This window comes from Acomys russatus, chromosome 15 (assembly GCF_903995435.1).
Source record: "Acomys russatus chromosome 15, mAcoRus1.1, whole genome shotgun sequence".
Taxonomy (NCBI): domain Eukaryota; kingdom Metazoa; phylum Chordata; class Mammalia; order Rodentia; family Muridae; genus Acomys; species Acomys russatus.
The window spans coordinates 10,946,919-10,964,068 of NC_067151.1; the positions used below are offsets into that span (position 1 = coordinate 10,946,919).

General features: G+C 40.3%; 1 protein-coding gene across 2 annotated transcripts in view; it reads right to left on the reverse strand.

Moving 5' to 3' along the window:
* The window catches only part of LOC127199148 (EGF-like and EMI domain-containing protein 1), a 572,097-nt gene that overhangs the window by 492,254 nt on the left and 62,693 nt on the right, over positions 1-17,150 (reverse strand). Inside the window, exons 2-4 of one of the 2 annotated variants that reach the window (XM_051157028.1) lie at positions 16,199-16,333; positions 14,085-14,194; positions 12,442-12,546 (exon numbers count right to left, since the gene is read on the reverse strand). In XM_051157028.1, coding sequence (XP_051012985.1) covers positions 12,442-12,546; positions 14,085-14,194; positions 16,199-16,333 — 350 coding nt within the window. Of the gene's footprint in view, positions 1-609; positions 703-12,441; positions 12,547-14,084; positions 14,231-16,198; positions 16,334-17,150 lie in introns of those variants that run through there. The other variant, XR_007831911.1, reaches the window with a different exon arrangement.

The following is a 17,150-nucleotide window of genomic DNA, read 5'->3' on the forward strand; positions in this document are numbered from 1 at the left end:
TAGCACCAACAGCAGGTAGAGTCAGGAGGTCCTCACATCCATCCTCAAATTTAATCATTTGCTATAAGGACTCATGAAATCCACGGGAAACTGTTATAGTAAAACTATCCAGGGGAAGCCATGCATAGGACCGAGTTTGGAGAACCTCCCATTACCAAGGATGGTGATCATAACTGCCCACAGCTCAACGCTCTAGTTCAGGACCCTCTGATGATCACCCAAAGCCCCAGTCCTTGGTGACCATTAGTCTTTGTGGTGGGCCAAGAACTTTAAGACAAGTTGGGTATGCGCCAAGACTCTGCCTTATTACAGTATTAGCTTATCTGTTGACCCACGGTCTCCAGCGAGAAAGAGGGAGCTATTGAGTATATAATTTAAGGCCTCAGAGAAGCCTCACAGAAGGTGAAGCCAAAGGGCAGAACACTCTTGCATGAGGTTAATTTCTTTAACACACATCTTCAGTTTCTCTTAAATCTTTGATTTGGGGGCACTTAGCTCTGACTTAGTTACTCATTACTGATGTACCTATGGCCATTGCTCTTTGGAAGGTCAAGAGATACTTATTCAAATACTGGATCTGAAAGCTAGTTTATCGGAGAGCATGTGGAGGCAGTGGGTGCCGAATGCATCATGATTCCTAGTCAAGAAGCAGATAGCAGAATTTGGTGTGAGCCCTTGATATGTGCATCAGGAGCTGAGGACCTATTATATAAAAAGAAACAATAATGAAGAGCGAGACTATCACCAGATTCAAGTACTTTCTTTGAAGGGAGAGACACAGACGTTTGAAACTTGCGATGAATACATGAAGAAAAACCTTCATAGCTCCCTTAGAGGTAGCTCTCAGCACTCCCAGATACTGCATCACCAGTTGACTAGTAGGCCAGATCTCTATCACCATTAACTTCTGTGTCCTCATCAGTCTGTTAAAGTGCAAATGGATTATCTAGCATATATAAGCTGGGACTGCTGAGAGACACTCTCAGAACGACCAAACTGCCTACAAGAAGCGGGGGCCAGCATAGATGGTGCCTGGAAGGCAGACCAGCTGAGCCACCAGGAAAAGACAATCTCCAACCTGGTAAGCTGCCTGTGTGTGCAGCGTGCTCCCTGTTCCATCACCCATGCTGGGGTAAGACTTGGGGGATGCAGCTGTTTGAGGGTTCATTTCTGTTTCTCTCAATAACCCTAATAAAACTCACTGGTAGTATCTCTCCATACTTTGGTCTGTTGTGTATGTGTGTGTGATGTTTGTTCACATCTCAAAATACTTCCCCCTTTAGTACACACTATAGGAGGGGGGGAGGGAGCAGGGGGGAGAGAGAACCTACTGTACTGCAAGCTCGGCTCATCTCCATTTAGCTTGGGATAGTAACCTCCAACATGAGAGTTAAAAACCTGGTTTACACACTGGCTTATCTACTAACAAATGCTTGCTTGCTGTGTCTCTGTTACCTCAACTCCAATTTGGTAATAATATGAACTCTCCCACAAAGTGAGTGGGAGCTTGAATGAGGTAACACATGGGAAAGCACGTTGTGTGGGTTTTTTACTGCTGTATTAATATTTCATTATTAATTGAACAGATTGGGGAAAGTAGCTCTCTCTTGCTCTCTCTCTCTCTCTCTCTCTCTCTCTCTCTCTCTCTCTCTCTCTCTCTCTCTCTCTCTCTCTCTCCCTCTCCTTCTCTTCCTTCCTTTCCTCCCTCTCTTCACTTGTACGTATCCTATTTCTTTAAAGCAAAATCTTCTATACAAAATAATGTTTCAAAATAGTTCCATTAAAAAGACTTAATATCTACATGTTTTTCACCTTATTTTCATTTTTACGTTCCAATATAATTACATTATTTCTTCATTCCTCCCTTCCTTCTCTTCCCCCCAAATATTCCCATTTACCTCCATTCTCTTTATCAAATACGTGGCCTATTTTTCATTAACTGTTGTTACATACATATACATATATATTCCTTTGGAGTACATAGGGATCTGTATGCCCTTCCTGGGAGTCACAGAGCACATCAGCATTATTGGGGACTCTGAAAAGTTCAGCAAGGGAGAACATTCTATAAAGCCACCTGAACTCACAGCTCCCCAGGCATGGTTAAACACAGATGCTTCGTTTCATCTTATATTTCTTAAACTACAGCAGAAGAGGTAATCAAGAGTACAGACACTGAGAAATAGAGTATATTAGACCGAGTACTCTATTTATATTTTTAAATATAATGATGATAAATTACACCCTGTGCACTCAGCACTGTATTTGCTTGACCTGTGCCTAAAGTGCTGCCAGTCACTGTGCAAATAAAGAAGGAAGATGGCACAGCCGCAGATGTTCTTCTTAGCAAAGCCTTGACACGTGCAGCACACGTTTAGGATTAGCAGGGTTATAACTTTTCTCAATGTCACTATACTCCTGCATTTATCTAATGCAGACCTAACTTCTGCCTATCTTCTTCAGACTTCTTTCCATCTTTCACTCTTAACCTCTCAGGTAATCTACCATTAAATCACATTCGGGTTAGCTGGTTTCTGAGACTGTCCTATCTGGGGAATGTCACAAAGATGGCAAATTCACTAAATTCAGTCTCCTATCTATCACCTTGTCCTCAAAAATTCAAGACACAACTGAACGCAGAAAATAATGGAAGGAAGTCTTTCTTCTTTATCCAACACAGAATATCGTAATCATGTATTGGCTTTAATGACCGAATGACTTAGGGTCCAAAACTGAGCAGTCAAGCTTCTAAGAGCAGACTGGACACTCAGCGTCACAGAACAGCATGGCCAGGTTTTCCTGCTAGAAGGAATTATGGCTTCAGAAAGTGCCAGGCCTGAAACTAAATAGACAAACCAAGTAATGTTTGTACACTTCTCATTCCTTAACCTTGGGAACATGGGAGCTTGAACACAGTGCCCCCCCTACCACATACATATATGGAAACCTGTGCATTTTAAATTCAGACACACTATCTTAAAGATAAAACATGTTCTCTTTGTTTTACCCAGTTCTCCTTGCAAATAACACATTGTGTTCCTATGTATGTATATATGTGTATATATCCGTGTGTGTGTGTGTGTGTGTGTGTGTGTGTGTGTGTGTGGTGTATGAGATGGGAGCTGGAGAGACGGACCAGCAGTTAATAACACTAGTTGCTTTTGCAGAAGATATGGATTCAGTTCTCAGCACCCAGCACTGACATGGCAGCTCACAACCATCTGTGACTCCATTTCCAGGGTATCTGATGCCCTTCTCTGGCTTTTTCAGGCACCAGGCATGCGCACAATGCATATTCATATACATAAAATGTGTGTATGAATGAATGAATGTATGAATGAATGAATGACAATGAGAGGTGGATCAAGATACTACATGTACAAAATTGTGAAGAACAAAAATATTTTTAAATATTAAAAAACTAAGCTATGCTATTTAAGTTCCCGTCAATCAATTAAATGAGATATTCCTACCTGATTCACTAAAGTGAGCTTAGTTAATATAAGATAAGCAGAACTACACAATTTCATTGCAAGTAACAATAGAGGAAAAGTGATTATGTAAGATTAGGCTACTTTCATAGTGTGACATTTTCTTTCACTTTGGAATATCATGTTTTTTCATTGTACTTCTGTATCTTGGAAAGAAATGTTTTTACACAAACTTCTCCACTTCTGAGGCATCATACATCCAAACAGCTGGGATCTGTGCTGTCCCGCTTGGCCACAATATGGACTGGGGTGCGACACTCTCTTTCACTTGCCACACCCCCCACCATGGCCTGCTTCCTTTGAATCTGTTTCAAACAAGGCCGTTCTTTACATTATAATCACTCGTTTTCCTGTTTCCGTAAGAGCAATGCATACTCTTCAACAACCCAGGTCAATGTTTGCCTGTAAAGTGAGCAAAACTCAAGAGAACACAGTAATTCACTTCATACTGTTATAGAACTACTGTTCCCCAGCACGGTTCCAGGATTAAACAGTGAAAACGAAGCAGAAGTATCTAACCTGCATTCGGGGAAGAACTCATCGCCAAAGCAGCAGCAGCTTGGAAGCAAGCCTTTAGCATATGAGTTCCATGAGAGTACACTTCATATGGACACCATACAGGCCTGTCTCTCCCTAAACTCATGTTGAAAGCTAATCCTCGTTATGAGATATTAAGAGATGGGACCACTTGGAGCTTTGAAACAGCAATTTCAGATCTGGTGTGGTGAATGGACTGGCAGATTTTTATGTACAAAAAGCTAAGAGTTAATGTGTAAATGGATCCGGCAGTTGAGTGGATTTAGTCTTTCGCACTCTTTGTCTCAACACACGATGGTCTGTGCTAGCTTCAAGTAAGATGGTCTTCATCAGACCTGCCCCCTCACTCTTGAACCCCAACTGTGAGTCCAAAGAAACTTCTTTTTATAACAATTTACCTAGTTACTGATATTGTGTTTTCAGCAACAAAAGAGCACATGCTACTGGTAAAAATAAGAATACTAACGACATGGAATTGTGGGTATTTTCAATAAGCATATGTTTGAAGCACACAGCACAGCTCCAGGCTCATAAAAAGCATGGCTTCTAAGTTACACATAATTGTCATTATTATCAACATTCACCATGTTCTAGTTCATCACTAATTATACCCTGTGGATTCACATAATCCTGGGTGGTGCTGGGCAGTCTCCTCTGAGACTGCAATATTTGCAGATATCAGGCAATTACCATGCAGTCTCTTTTAAACTGTGGCTTATGAGTGCTAACAGGGGCTATGGAAAGCACACCTAGAAGGGTGAAACAGCAACATTCATCCTAAGCTTGGATTTTCAAATCAATGTCCGAAGGAAATCCCAAGCATGGATTTCAAACAGCAGGCTATTCTTATCTTATCCTGGGCACAATGAAAGACACCAAGTCAAATATAGGGTACAAGGATTCATGGAGAATGTCCTGTCCATTGGCTAGATCTGAGTAGGAGTTCAATGTTTACTGCATGTATTGTCCTTGGTTGGTGCAGTAGTTTGAGCAGAACCTCCTTGGGTCCAGAACCGCCCAGCATGATGTTCTACTTATAGATTTCTAGGACCCTCTGGGTCCTTCTATTTTCCCATTCTCCCATATTTCTCTCATCTAGGGTCCCAATAGGATGTCCTCACATCTATCCCAATCTCCTGGTAAGTGAAGACTTTCATGGGACATCCCTTTTGGACTAGTTTCCAATTATAAGTGAGTATATACCATGTGAGTCTTTCTGCTTCTGGGTTAACTCACTCCTGGTGGCACTTAGAGAAAGGATAAGCAGGCAACCAAGATGAGACTTGATAGATAGCCTATGACCACATAGTGGGGGAGGAGGTCTCCTTCTGTCATAAACCTAGGGAAGGGGAATAGGGTGAAAGCGGGAGGGAGGGAGGAATGATGGATACAAGTGCGGGGAAAACAATTGAGATGTAATTTGAGTAAATTAATTAAATAATACAAAATTTTTAAAAGAAACACCAAGTCTTTTCAAGACAGGTTTTCCCTGTGTAACCTTGGCTATCCTGAACTCACTTTGTAGCCCAGGCTGGCCTCGAACTCACAGAGATTGGTCTGCCTCTGCCTCCCTAGTGCTGGGATCATAGGCATGCACCACTGTGCCCAGCTAGGACACCAAACTTTAATTTACTAAGCTCAGAAACAGTTTTCCCAATTCCTCTAGCATATGTCCCCCATAGCTGTCAGTGTTGCCACAGCCTCTGCCTAGTTATGGAATAAAGAACGTGGTCACTTTAATGAAGATAAGCTCACCCCTTGCTGAGAGCTTAGGGCTCCAACAAGGCTTCTTTATGTCATAAGCAAAATAAGCACAAATGTTTAACTAGTGCAAACTGCTGTCTCCTGTTTAAGATGCCCATCAGTTTATCCCCGTGATAGAACCTGGACTTTGCTGCATTTCATAACATCTGCTAGTAATGCTCATTTAAGTGTGATATTTTTAAGTGGTTTCAACTAATGATTTTTCCATCCTTTTCCAAATTACCTTCCCAGACTGATTTTATAATTCAATTAAAATAAGCCACTCACTTCCCTTAGCATGATTTGTTCTTTGTAAACCCCCTACCACTTTCCCCGTTTTCACTGTTACATCAGGCCAGCTGCAGAAATGAAGCAGAAGATGAAGAAAAAAACATTTGCTCCATTTCCAATATTGCTTTGCTAATGCTTCTGCAACGAGATACAGCAAGTTGGGTTGCTTAAGCAGCAAAAAGAAATCTATTTCCCCATGCTTTATTCTGTAAAATTGGAAAAATAATGCCGTGTATAGATAGCATGAGGACTGACTGAAAACACACTTTACATATGTGGCATAAGATTGACTCAAGCTCGGAAAATAGAACTGGAGGACCAGCATACGGTCTAGGGTTATGAAGATGTAAGTCTCTCTGTTGCCTCCTACCTCACTTCTGGACTTCTGTTGGAAATGTTTGGTATTTCTTGCCATATACAACCATTATTTTGATGTCTTCATTTTTTTATGATGGCCTCATTTTGTACATGCCTCTGTTTTCAATTTTTCCCTTTTTATAATGATGCCAATCATATTAGATTCTACATGACCTCATCTTATTTAATTATATCTGTAGCAAGCCTATATCAAAATAAAGTCACATTATAAGGTACTTGGGTTCAAAACTTCAATACAGGATATGTGACAGTAGAGGACACAATTAAACCTATAGGACTCATCGAATAAATAAAACCCTTAAGAAAATTTCAACTTAAGAAAACTCTGTGGACCTACCTTCTAGCCACTGGTGTTATAAACAGACCGTCAACACAGTTACTTGACTAGAACATGCTTTATGCTCAGCTATACCTGTGATACAGCCTCCAAAATTTGCTCAGATTTCCCAGAGCAGAAAGAAAAAACAAAAAAAAAACCCCACAAAAAACTGGACCCTTCGACCCTTTTCCCCTCTGATGTGTACTCCCCCTGTAGGATTCTCACAGCATCTACAGCAAACAAGAAGCACAGCTTGGGTGATACACCCAGCTTATATATAAATCGCACGTGTTAGGCCTCTCATGAATAACAAGCTACACACACTGCACAGTAACACCAAATCATTAGAAGGACATCCCAGATTTCAGGTTAAACTGGTGGGCTCTGGGGCCAGAACATAGTATGTATGGATCTTAAGTGTCCTACATCCTTGCTGTTTGCTCTTAGGCCAGTCTCTATGGCTCCATAGCACATACAGGTGAGGTAAGACTATTCATTGCATAGCCTTTAGATTATTGGTAATTTAATGTATATGAAATTCTGAAAATACTGTCTGGAATACTATTGTGCCTCAGGAAAGCTTTAGTTTTTATGTGTCTCTTTATAAATGATAATGCTGAAACTAGAAATATAAGCACCTTTTCCAAGAGAGCATAGTCAGGAGTGAGGCCCAGCTTCAGCCTCAAAGTACTCCCAGATACCATTTTAAAAGCTTGTTATTTTTCATATATCTAAACACAATATTTTGAGGTAGCAAAGACATTTGTGGATTTTCTCATAACTACAGAGAATGGAGAACCAACAAATGAGGCTGCTTGATCAAGACACCCCAACTTGGGCTGGAAAGAAAATGACTCAACAGCTAACAGTGCCTACTGCACAGTCAAGAGGATGGGAATTGGATCTCAGCATCCAAGGAATAAAATCCAGGCTTCCCATACAAGCTATAGATACAGTTCTGAAAGAGATGGAGAAAGCAGGATGCTGGGGATTGCTGCCTTCCAGTCTAGGTGAGAAAAAAAGATTACCAAGTCCAGGGAGAGATCCTGCCTCAAAGGAATAAGAGGAGAAAGACAAATAATGATGTCCAGATTCCCTCTCCTGACCTCCATATGTGCACACAGACGTGCACTAACACACACACACACACACACACACACATACACACACACACACACTAGAGTGAGAGACAGAGAGACAGACAGAGACAAAGAGAGGACCTCAACTTCAGAACTGTCTTGTTTAGAAAACTGACTTTGACAAAAGAATTATGACGAATTCTATAATTTAACACTCTGTATATGAAGTCTCCAAACACCAGGTTTGACTGTATCAAAATAGGCAAAGGAATGACTGCCCTGGACCTAAGATATATGGCATATTTTTGTCACTTGTTGTGCACTACTTTCTTTTATTGGTATTGCTGTTGTTTTAATTTATTTATTCAACATATATCTTAATTGTAGCCCCCTCCCTCTCTCTTCCCCCATCCACCTCCCCTACTCCTCAGAAAAGGAAAGTCAACCCATCCCAGCACATCAAGTTTCATAAGGACTGAGTGCATCCTTTTCCACAGTGGGTGACAAGGCACCACTCCAGGAGGAAGTGATCTAAAAGCAGGCAACAAAGTCTATGTCAAGGACATTTCCCACATGAAGACCAGGGTACTCATTGAGTACATATGTATAGAGGACCCAGGTCCAGTTCATGGTACTTCAGTCTCTATAAGCACCCCTGTGGCCAGGTTAGATGGCTGTTGGTCTTCTTGTGTAGCTCCTGTTCCCTCTGGGTCCATCTATCCCCCCCCCAAATCTTTGACAAGGCTCCCTGCTTTCTGCCTAATGTTTTTTTGTGAGTCTCAGCATCTGTTTCAACCTATAGGATGGAGCTTCCCAGAGGACAGCTATGCTGGGCTCCTGTCTGCAAGCATAGCAGCGTATAGTTAATAGTGTCAGGGGTTGGCTCTCTCCAGGTATTGGTTGAAAATGTCCTCAATCTCTGTTCTGTCTTTATCCCTGCACATCTTGTAGGCAGGGTAAATTATTTTGAGTCAAAGTTTTTGTGGGTGGCTTAGTGTTCCCCTACCTCCACTGGGAGACCTATCTAGTTACAGTGTGTCCTCTGCAGTCTTCATGACTCCTGTGTACCACTTTCTAAAGCCAAGAGAAATGTTGTTGTTGTTGTTGTTGTTGTTTTATCTACTGTAATTTTCACGTGTATATGGAAAATATACTAGTATTCCATGAAAGTTCACATGTTTTTCTTTTTATCTTTAATAACTTGCTATACTTTATAGTTACAAACACTTTTGAGACACTTCCCTTTCTTCCTGGTATGACATAGATGAACACCCTCTTCTGTATTTTAGGACAAAATCATCCTCCATTATAGCAATGGTGAATTGCCTAATAATCATAGGCTTTCTGGTCTCTGCTTCCCAGAAGACTAAGATTAAACCATATGTTTTCACATCTGAAGTATCTAGTATATAGCCTGCTATATAAATATTTACTAACTGTAAGACTCAATTGAAGGCTGATTGACTGGCTGAAAGATAGGATGGCCAAATATATGCATAGAAAATAAGGAAACTTAGAAGCCTACCATTAGCCACGTTATCATTTCACTTGACTTCTGACCAGAGAAAAGGAAGATGAGGAGTGATGTGGAAATGAGGTGTGACTTTGTGTGTGAAATTAATCACTCCTGTAACTAGCAGTTCTCTCTGAAGCCATAAAATTTCAAAAGAAAAAAAGTTAACTACCAGCTATCTAGCTTGATTTGCATGTCTTCAAATCTTCAAAGTATTTCTTTTGATTTCTTTAATCAATAGTTATTTCAGAAAGCTTTTCATTACTTCCTAATTGTCCAAATTCATTTTCTTCACTCGCCTCATTAGAGGCAGATTTTTTTCAATTGAGTTAAGTAGATCAGCAATATAAGACGTATGATTAACCTCAAGCGTTGTTCTCACTCATTTGCATGTCCACACTCAGTAGGCCTACAGTCTTTTCTTCATGTTCCCACTCAGTAGGCCTACAGTCTTTTTTTCATTTTTAAAAGGCCAACTGCTTGTTTGCAGAACTCTCTCTTCCCATACATGTTGGTAAAATCAAAATTACTTCAAGCTCTAAATTCACTCTATAGTGACCCTGATGATGTGAGATATGCATCACATCCTTGGTTCTAAATGAAGATGTGAGGATTCTCTTGTAAGTAAATATCAGAAATAAGTAAATAGGAAGAATTCCCTCAATTTTAATCTACAACCATACACAGCCATTGCTATCACACACACACACACACACACACACACACACACACACACTACAAAAATCTAAATAGAACATATTCGCTGCCCCTAACAACCTCACAGCTGGGACATTCTTCACAAAATATGAAGCACAGTATTATCACAAGCCTGATTATTATGTGAAAAAACTAGAACAAAAATTTTAACAAATGTTTATCATTCAACAATTATTTTTAAAAATGGATGGCATACTGATGTACACTGATAACTACTGCCCTGCTGACTATATATGATCCAGGAAGCTCAGGGAAGGACATAAAAAGTTTTTAAAACTGTAGCAATGTAGGGAAAACACATTAGATAGGGAGAAAGAGAACAGATGGGAAATACGAGAAGGGTCTTCAGCAAAAGAGCATGTGGAATATGATTATATGTGTGCCAATATCCTGCCGGTGTGAATATAAACAAACATATACTGGGATGCCCATCACGGTTATCTGCACGCAACACAGTTCTGTATTGTTTTAGTTTGCTACGTTGCGTAGAGATGGATTTTGTAATAATTGGGATTTTTTTAACATTTTAACTTTTGAGTTATTTTTATATATAATTTTTAAAATAACATGAAAATTATTTCACTGATATATATATATATAGGAGCAAACATCTCATATAAAAATTACAGCCCATAGAGAAGTGTTAAGTTAAAAGCTGTCTCACCAGGCTATAATATAATTTCTTCTTAATTAGGTTCTCCACTTGCTTCCCAACTGCTTGATTTTCTAGAAAGTTTTTAAATTTTATTCATTAAAACCATCTTATTTTATATAGTTAGGAATGCCCCACTTCTGTGGGTGAAATAAAATCCCATGTCAGAGGAGTCTAAAGTTTTACTCTTCGAGAACAAATCCTTAGGGTTTGTCAATTCCTTTTTAAATTTAGGGAGAGCCTGCTAGCAAGAGAAGAAAGTGTCAGAAGCTAAGGTAAGCATGCCTGGACGGCAGCACTGGCAAGTGCAGCAGGGACTCCTGACAGGTATTTTGTATGTTGGTGTTATCCCCTAGCTCTGGAGACTTCATGGTGTACAAACAAGCCTGTGTAAAAAACAATCTTTCTTTCTATGTTTAAAATTATCCAGTATTTTCACCATCCAAAACTACAAAAAAGAATAATATGACACTTGAATTTCAGAGAGCACAATAATTACTTTGGTGTACGGCAGTTGTTAAGAAGTCGGAATAATCAAAATCTTCAAGCATGGATGTAAAGATAAAGATGAATTAACCCAGGTATAATTGGGCCATTATCATTACCATATGTCTCTTTTATTACCTCTGTCCTCTAGGACATGATGCCCTGCAAGATTTGCTCCACAAAACAACACATTTATAAATTAATACCTAATTATGGTTTTTAAAAAAAGAACTCTTGGTGAACCAGTAACATGTGTAAATCTCCACCACAGTTATTGTCCAAACTAAGAAATTGTTAGTACCAATTTAGCTGAAAACATTTATTTTTAAGTCAAATAATTTCAGGGATTCATGTGTAATTTTTGGTATTTCTAAACAATTAAGAAAATAGTAAAGATATAGCCTGGTGCTCAAAGCCTCTACGGATGTCTACAAATCAGTCATCTGATCAAAGTGTAAGCCTTTATCTTCTTTCATCTATTTTTTAAAAGTCATCTTGTAAATTCATTTACAAGAACATCTCTGAAGTGACCCACAGAAGACAGGAGCACTGTCCCTAATCCCAAGTGTAGAAGACACAAAAACACATGAGTGCTGGGGTATGGTTTCACTTTTAAAAACCCAAGCAGTAGACACAAGAAGGCAAACATATCAGTGCTTTACATGAAGCTACATTCTGCAGTAATGGGTAAGTTATCAGTGACTTTAAAACCTCCCCACACAAGAAACATCTTATATGCTCATGTTCAAGTTAACAGTTAAACTCCCGATAGTGAAAAGTAGATTAACAAGTGTTGAAACTATGGGCCTCATCCAAGTCTTATGACTTCCAGCTTTGTAATTTTTTAAGATAACATGGATAAGATTAGTCAATACTGCATAACATCAAGCTCATGCTGTTTGTATTTTGCTCATTTATGGAGCCCAGAGATAGCACAGAATACCATGCTATAGCAGCAGTTTCAATCTATATTCCTTGAGAGATTTGATATCTGACATCTAACGCTTTCTTTACAAAGTAGAGCATTTTGTACTTATGATGACATTTGAACTCTTACAGGGAAGTCTTACAACTCAACCACAAGGCCGACTTCATGATGCTTACTACACTGTGCTTCTGAATTTCAGCTTAGTGTCTTGTTTTCTGTGGTCACTAATTCGCAGAAAGGTATCCCTCCAGGACACAACTGGCAGACAGTGCCAAATCATGACAGGATTGTCCTATTGAGGACTTACCATATTGACAGTGAGGTCCCTGAAATCCTCCTGAACAACGGCATTGTTGAGTGTCCTCTTCTGAGCACTCCCTTCCTCTGAAATGAGTTCCCAGAGAAGAGACAGCTAAAAGGAATGTTCAAGAGAAGGGAAAGGAGGAAATCATCAGTATGGGCAGACACCATGCAGTTAGCATGACATGACCTACTAATTTCCACTGGCCCCTCCACAGGAAAGTATAAATACATTTGCTATAATAAATTGCTATTACAAGACGATGGCTGACTGTTTGAAGCCTTGCAGAATTATCTGTAGGAACATTCCTGAAACTTTTGCAGAAATGCAGATTCTGAGAGCCCCTCTAGGCCTACTTCATACCCTTTAATAAGACACCAGAATTGTATTCGTGTTGTGAGTGAAAAAGTATTGGCATAAAGAAACTACATAGATAAGGTGACTGAGGCCAAAAGGATCTTTAAAACAAAACAAAAAAATCAAACAAAATGCTAATATTTTCCCAGAGGCAAAGAACTCGGGTAGTTGTTAAACAATAAACATTAAGACTTTGTCTCAGAGCTGTCGATTTTCTAGGCTTTCTAACATAGCTATGATGGCATTGTGAGCAGATCTTTTCACTGATTTTAAACTAACCAGCCATAGTGGCCTGGTGTTTAAACACACTCTTGCCACAGCACTCAACACCACGCCTGCGTACAACAAAACTTCTTGAACATATTTTAAGGGCAGAAAGCTCCTAGGGAAAGGTGACAGGTTGCTGGCAAACTCCCTAAGGCACACAGGCAGGAGAGATGAACTGTCCTATGGTGCTGCATTAATTGGACCCACGGAAGCAATCCAAGGGCCTTGAGAATCACCGTAAACACATAACACAGAGAAAGTGTGCCCAAAACAGGACCGTTTCTCACCGTCTGATGAGGTGTATAATGCCACTAGTTCTGCTGCCTAAGTGCTGTCAAACACAACGTCCTGAAGGTTCTGAAATACTGTCACCAGAGAGGTTTATACACAGTGCAAACCTCATCTTGAAAAGTCAACTGCCCCCAGAGTTCTGCAATTAATCATGGCAAGCCCAAGTTGAGAAATCCCATTTAGGCTTAGCACAGTGATTTCCCTCTGGACTTTTGAACCAACCATGGATTACAAATTTGATGATATGCAAAAGGGGCAAACAGAGACACAAGATGGACATCAAGGAAAGCCCCTTTCTGGCTTTAAGGCAACTGTCCTTTAAATAGAATATACTGCAGCTTTCATGGGTCCTGAGCTAAACCCATCATTAAAATACTTAACCGAAAGGCTTTTTTATGCACATTTCCCATATGTCACAAGTAAGTCATTAGACTACCCCAGTGGTTTTCAACTTGTGGGTCATGACCCCTCCTAGGGCTTGCCTAAGATCATCATGAAAACACCGATATTTACATTATGATTCATAACAGCAGTAAAATTACAGTTATGAAGTAGCACCAAAGGAACTGTACTAAAGGATGACAGCATTAGAAAGGCTGAGTACCACTGGTCAAGAGCAACGTTATGATTCCACCGTGCTTCTAAAGATGCTGAAATGTGATAGGCATTGTGTGGTTGAAGGAAAAGCATCCCCTCTAGTAACAGAGAACTTGGCAAGAAGAATTACAACTTACAAAAGAAGCAGCCGGGTTCATCATCCCAACGGCTCCAACCAGGGCAGCACCGGAAGACTGTCTGGTGCTCTGTGGCATACACATGTCTGTAGATGGTGTAGCAGCAAGTCCTACAGAGGACAGGACATCACTCAGGGAACCATATCATTCCTCTGGGGGCAAAGTTATCATTTCACAGTTATAAAAATGCCTGCCTCCAGTTTAAATCCTGTCACATACATTGGGAAGTAGATTAATGAAGAGATATAGCTACTGATAAACACACACACACACACACACACACACACACACACACACACACACACATATATATGCACAGACATACCCAAAATGGCCACATGACATATGTAGTCAACATAGTCTTAGGTATGGTTTGAGGAAAATTAAGAAGGATCCTATGTTACATTTGAATAATCTATCCTGAAGACATCTTAATTTATCAAGAGTAAAATCCAAAGTTTTAAGAATACTGAAATCCTGAAGGAGAACAAGATTCATGCATTTCAGGTTAACATCAAAGGTTCATTGCATATTGATCACACTCTAGCAAGCATTCTCATCCAGAGTTAAAGTCCAAAACAGGATGACTGCCCTTAGTTGGGGTAGGGAGAATTCAAAGAACCTACCAATGAAAGTGGATGTCCCACGCCCCACCTCCACCCGAAAGTGAGCACAGTACATGATAGACAAAAAGTACATATGTGGGCTAGAGACACGACTCAGAGCTCTTGCAGAGGATTCAACTTTCCAGCAGCTCACAACTGCCTGTAACGCTAGCTCCAGGGGCGCTGACACCCTCTTCTGGCCTCACATGCACACACACACACACACACACACACACACACACACACACAGAAAGAGAGAGAGAGAGAGAGAGAGAGAGAGAGAGAGAGAGAGAGACGCACACACTTAAAAAATAAATTCCACATTTAAAGTATAAATACAATGTCAACATCTCTCTCGAAGCAATTAGCACACACATTGAGTGCTTTCAGGATGCTAAGCTTTATGTTGAGGATTAAAATGTGTTTTCAGTACTGATGCTATCCAGGCATCCCATTAATTTTCCAACTTTACACACTAAAGCTCGGAGAAATCTGTGAATTTTACTTAAGGACACAAGGCAAGTAATAGCTAGAAAATTTTTTCTGATTTAACAGTCATTTAGATAGTCTGAATTAACACCACCACCCCTCAGAGTATTCACCTCAAGGATAAACACACACAGGTATGCACATGCACACACGTAGAGTAGGTTCACATATTCAGTTATAAAGTATATTCACCTCAAGGATAAACACACAGGTATGCATATGCACACACATAGAGTAGGAACACATATTTAGTTATAAATAATTCAGTCTTGTATTATAACTGTTATCATGCTTGTACGATGAAAAGGTTAGCTACTTAAAACCACCCTAAATTTCCACTGCTGATAATAGGACAAATGAGTTCATTAATCTGACACAGCACTTTATTGTTAAGGTTCATCATAAATTTAGACCCATTTGATGCGTTTACATCAGCTCCAACCCATTAGCAACCATTTGTATCAAGAGGCCCTTAGATGATTGTGAAACTAGTTTAAAACTTTGAACAAAATGAAAGCCTGGCCTCTTAGAAAGCATTGTGGACACTGGCTTTCCTCTGCTCTCACAGCCTGCTGGGCTGATCCTAATTCAAAGGCCATAATAAAGCTAAAGATGCTGTGGGTTTCAAAGGGCTCCAGAGTGGCAAGGGCAGGTCAGGTGTTGCTTCGCAGCTCTAGAAACCCTGGATCACGTTGAGCCAAATTTAGCAAACCAACACAATATCCCTTGTTCCTGTCATCTTTCTGATCTTTAGCTTTCAATGGTACATCATATCCTGAGGTAAAATTAGAATCATATAGCCAAAAAATAGTTCACACATAATGGAGGTCTAACATAAAATAAGCACCCAGCCCACGGCTGAAGGAAACTGTAATTGTGAACATCCTTGGTAAGCATTCCTTGGCCCCTTTACTTAATTATCCAACCATTTCCTACAGCTCCCAGGATAAAATATTTAGGAGCAGATGAAGCTTCTGGTTTGAGGTTTTAACAATTACAGAAGTCAGGACACCATCTTACCTTCTTTCATAACCCACACACCCCCGTGGGCCTGAGCAGCCTTGCTTCCAGAACTTGACGGTGTCTATGAAAGCTCCTACGCATGGGCGTGACAGGCAGATGGCCATCAGCTGCTCCTCTTTGCAAACGATCGGCCTTCACAAAAAAAAAAAAAAAAAAAAAAAAAAAAAAAAAGAGAGAGAGAGAGAGAGAGAGAGAAAGGAGCAGTTATACGGGAAGAAGCAAGGAGGTTTTCTGTATGAAGCATGGGGTGTTTCTCCATCCATTTTCCACAAAAAGTTTGTAATGGCTTAGAGAAATACGTACAGACAGCAACAGGCGAAAAACATGGGCAGCAGTTTAGAAAAGTTCAAGCTTCAAGACAACGTCTGAAGCCGGGCGTGGTGGCGCACGCCTTTAATCTCAGCACTCGGGAGGCAGAGGCAGGCGGATCGCTGTGAGTTCGAGGCCATCCTGGTCTACAAAGTGAGTCCAGGATGGCCAAGGCTACACAGAGAAACCCTGTCTTGAAAAACCAAAACAATAAACAAACAACAACAACAACAAAACAACGTCTGATTTTCACGTGTCAATTAACGTGAGACAGTTTGTAACATCTGAGGCCGGGAAGAAGGAAAATGAAATAGATTTCAGAGATCAAGAGCATCTTAGAGATAGGAAAGTTGTCAAGTTCCCATGTGGTGAAGATCACTGAGTTGCATGATAGGTTCTGAACTCCTTGAGAGCCAAAACTTGAAACAGGCCGTCAGGCTTTTTATCCAGAATAACTAATTCTAGCAGCAAGCTGGGCGAACCGCACAAGCTTTCCACGCCTTAGGGCTCATTCACAAGCCACAGACTGACACAAATGGAGAGTGTAAATGACTGCTTCAGCTCTGATGTTCCTAACTCTGGAAAGCTGACATTCTGACTCGGTCTACCCTACTCCCAGTCTCAGGGCATTTTACAACTG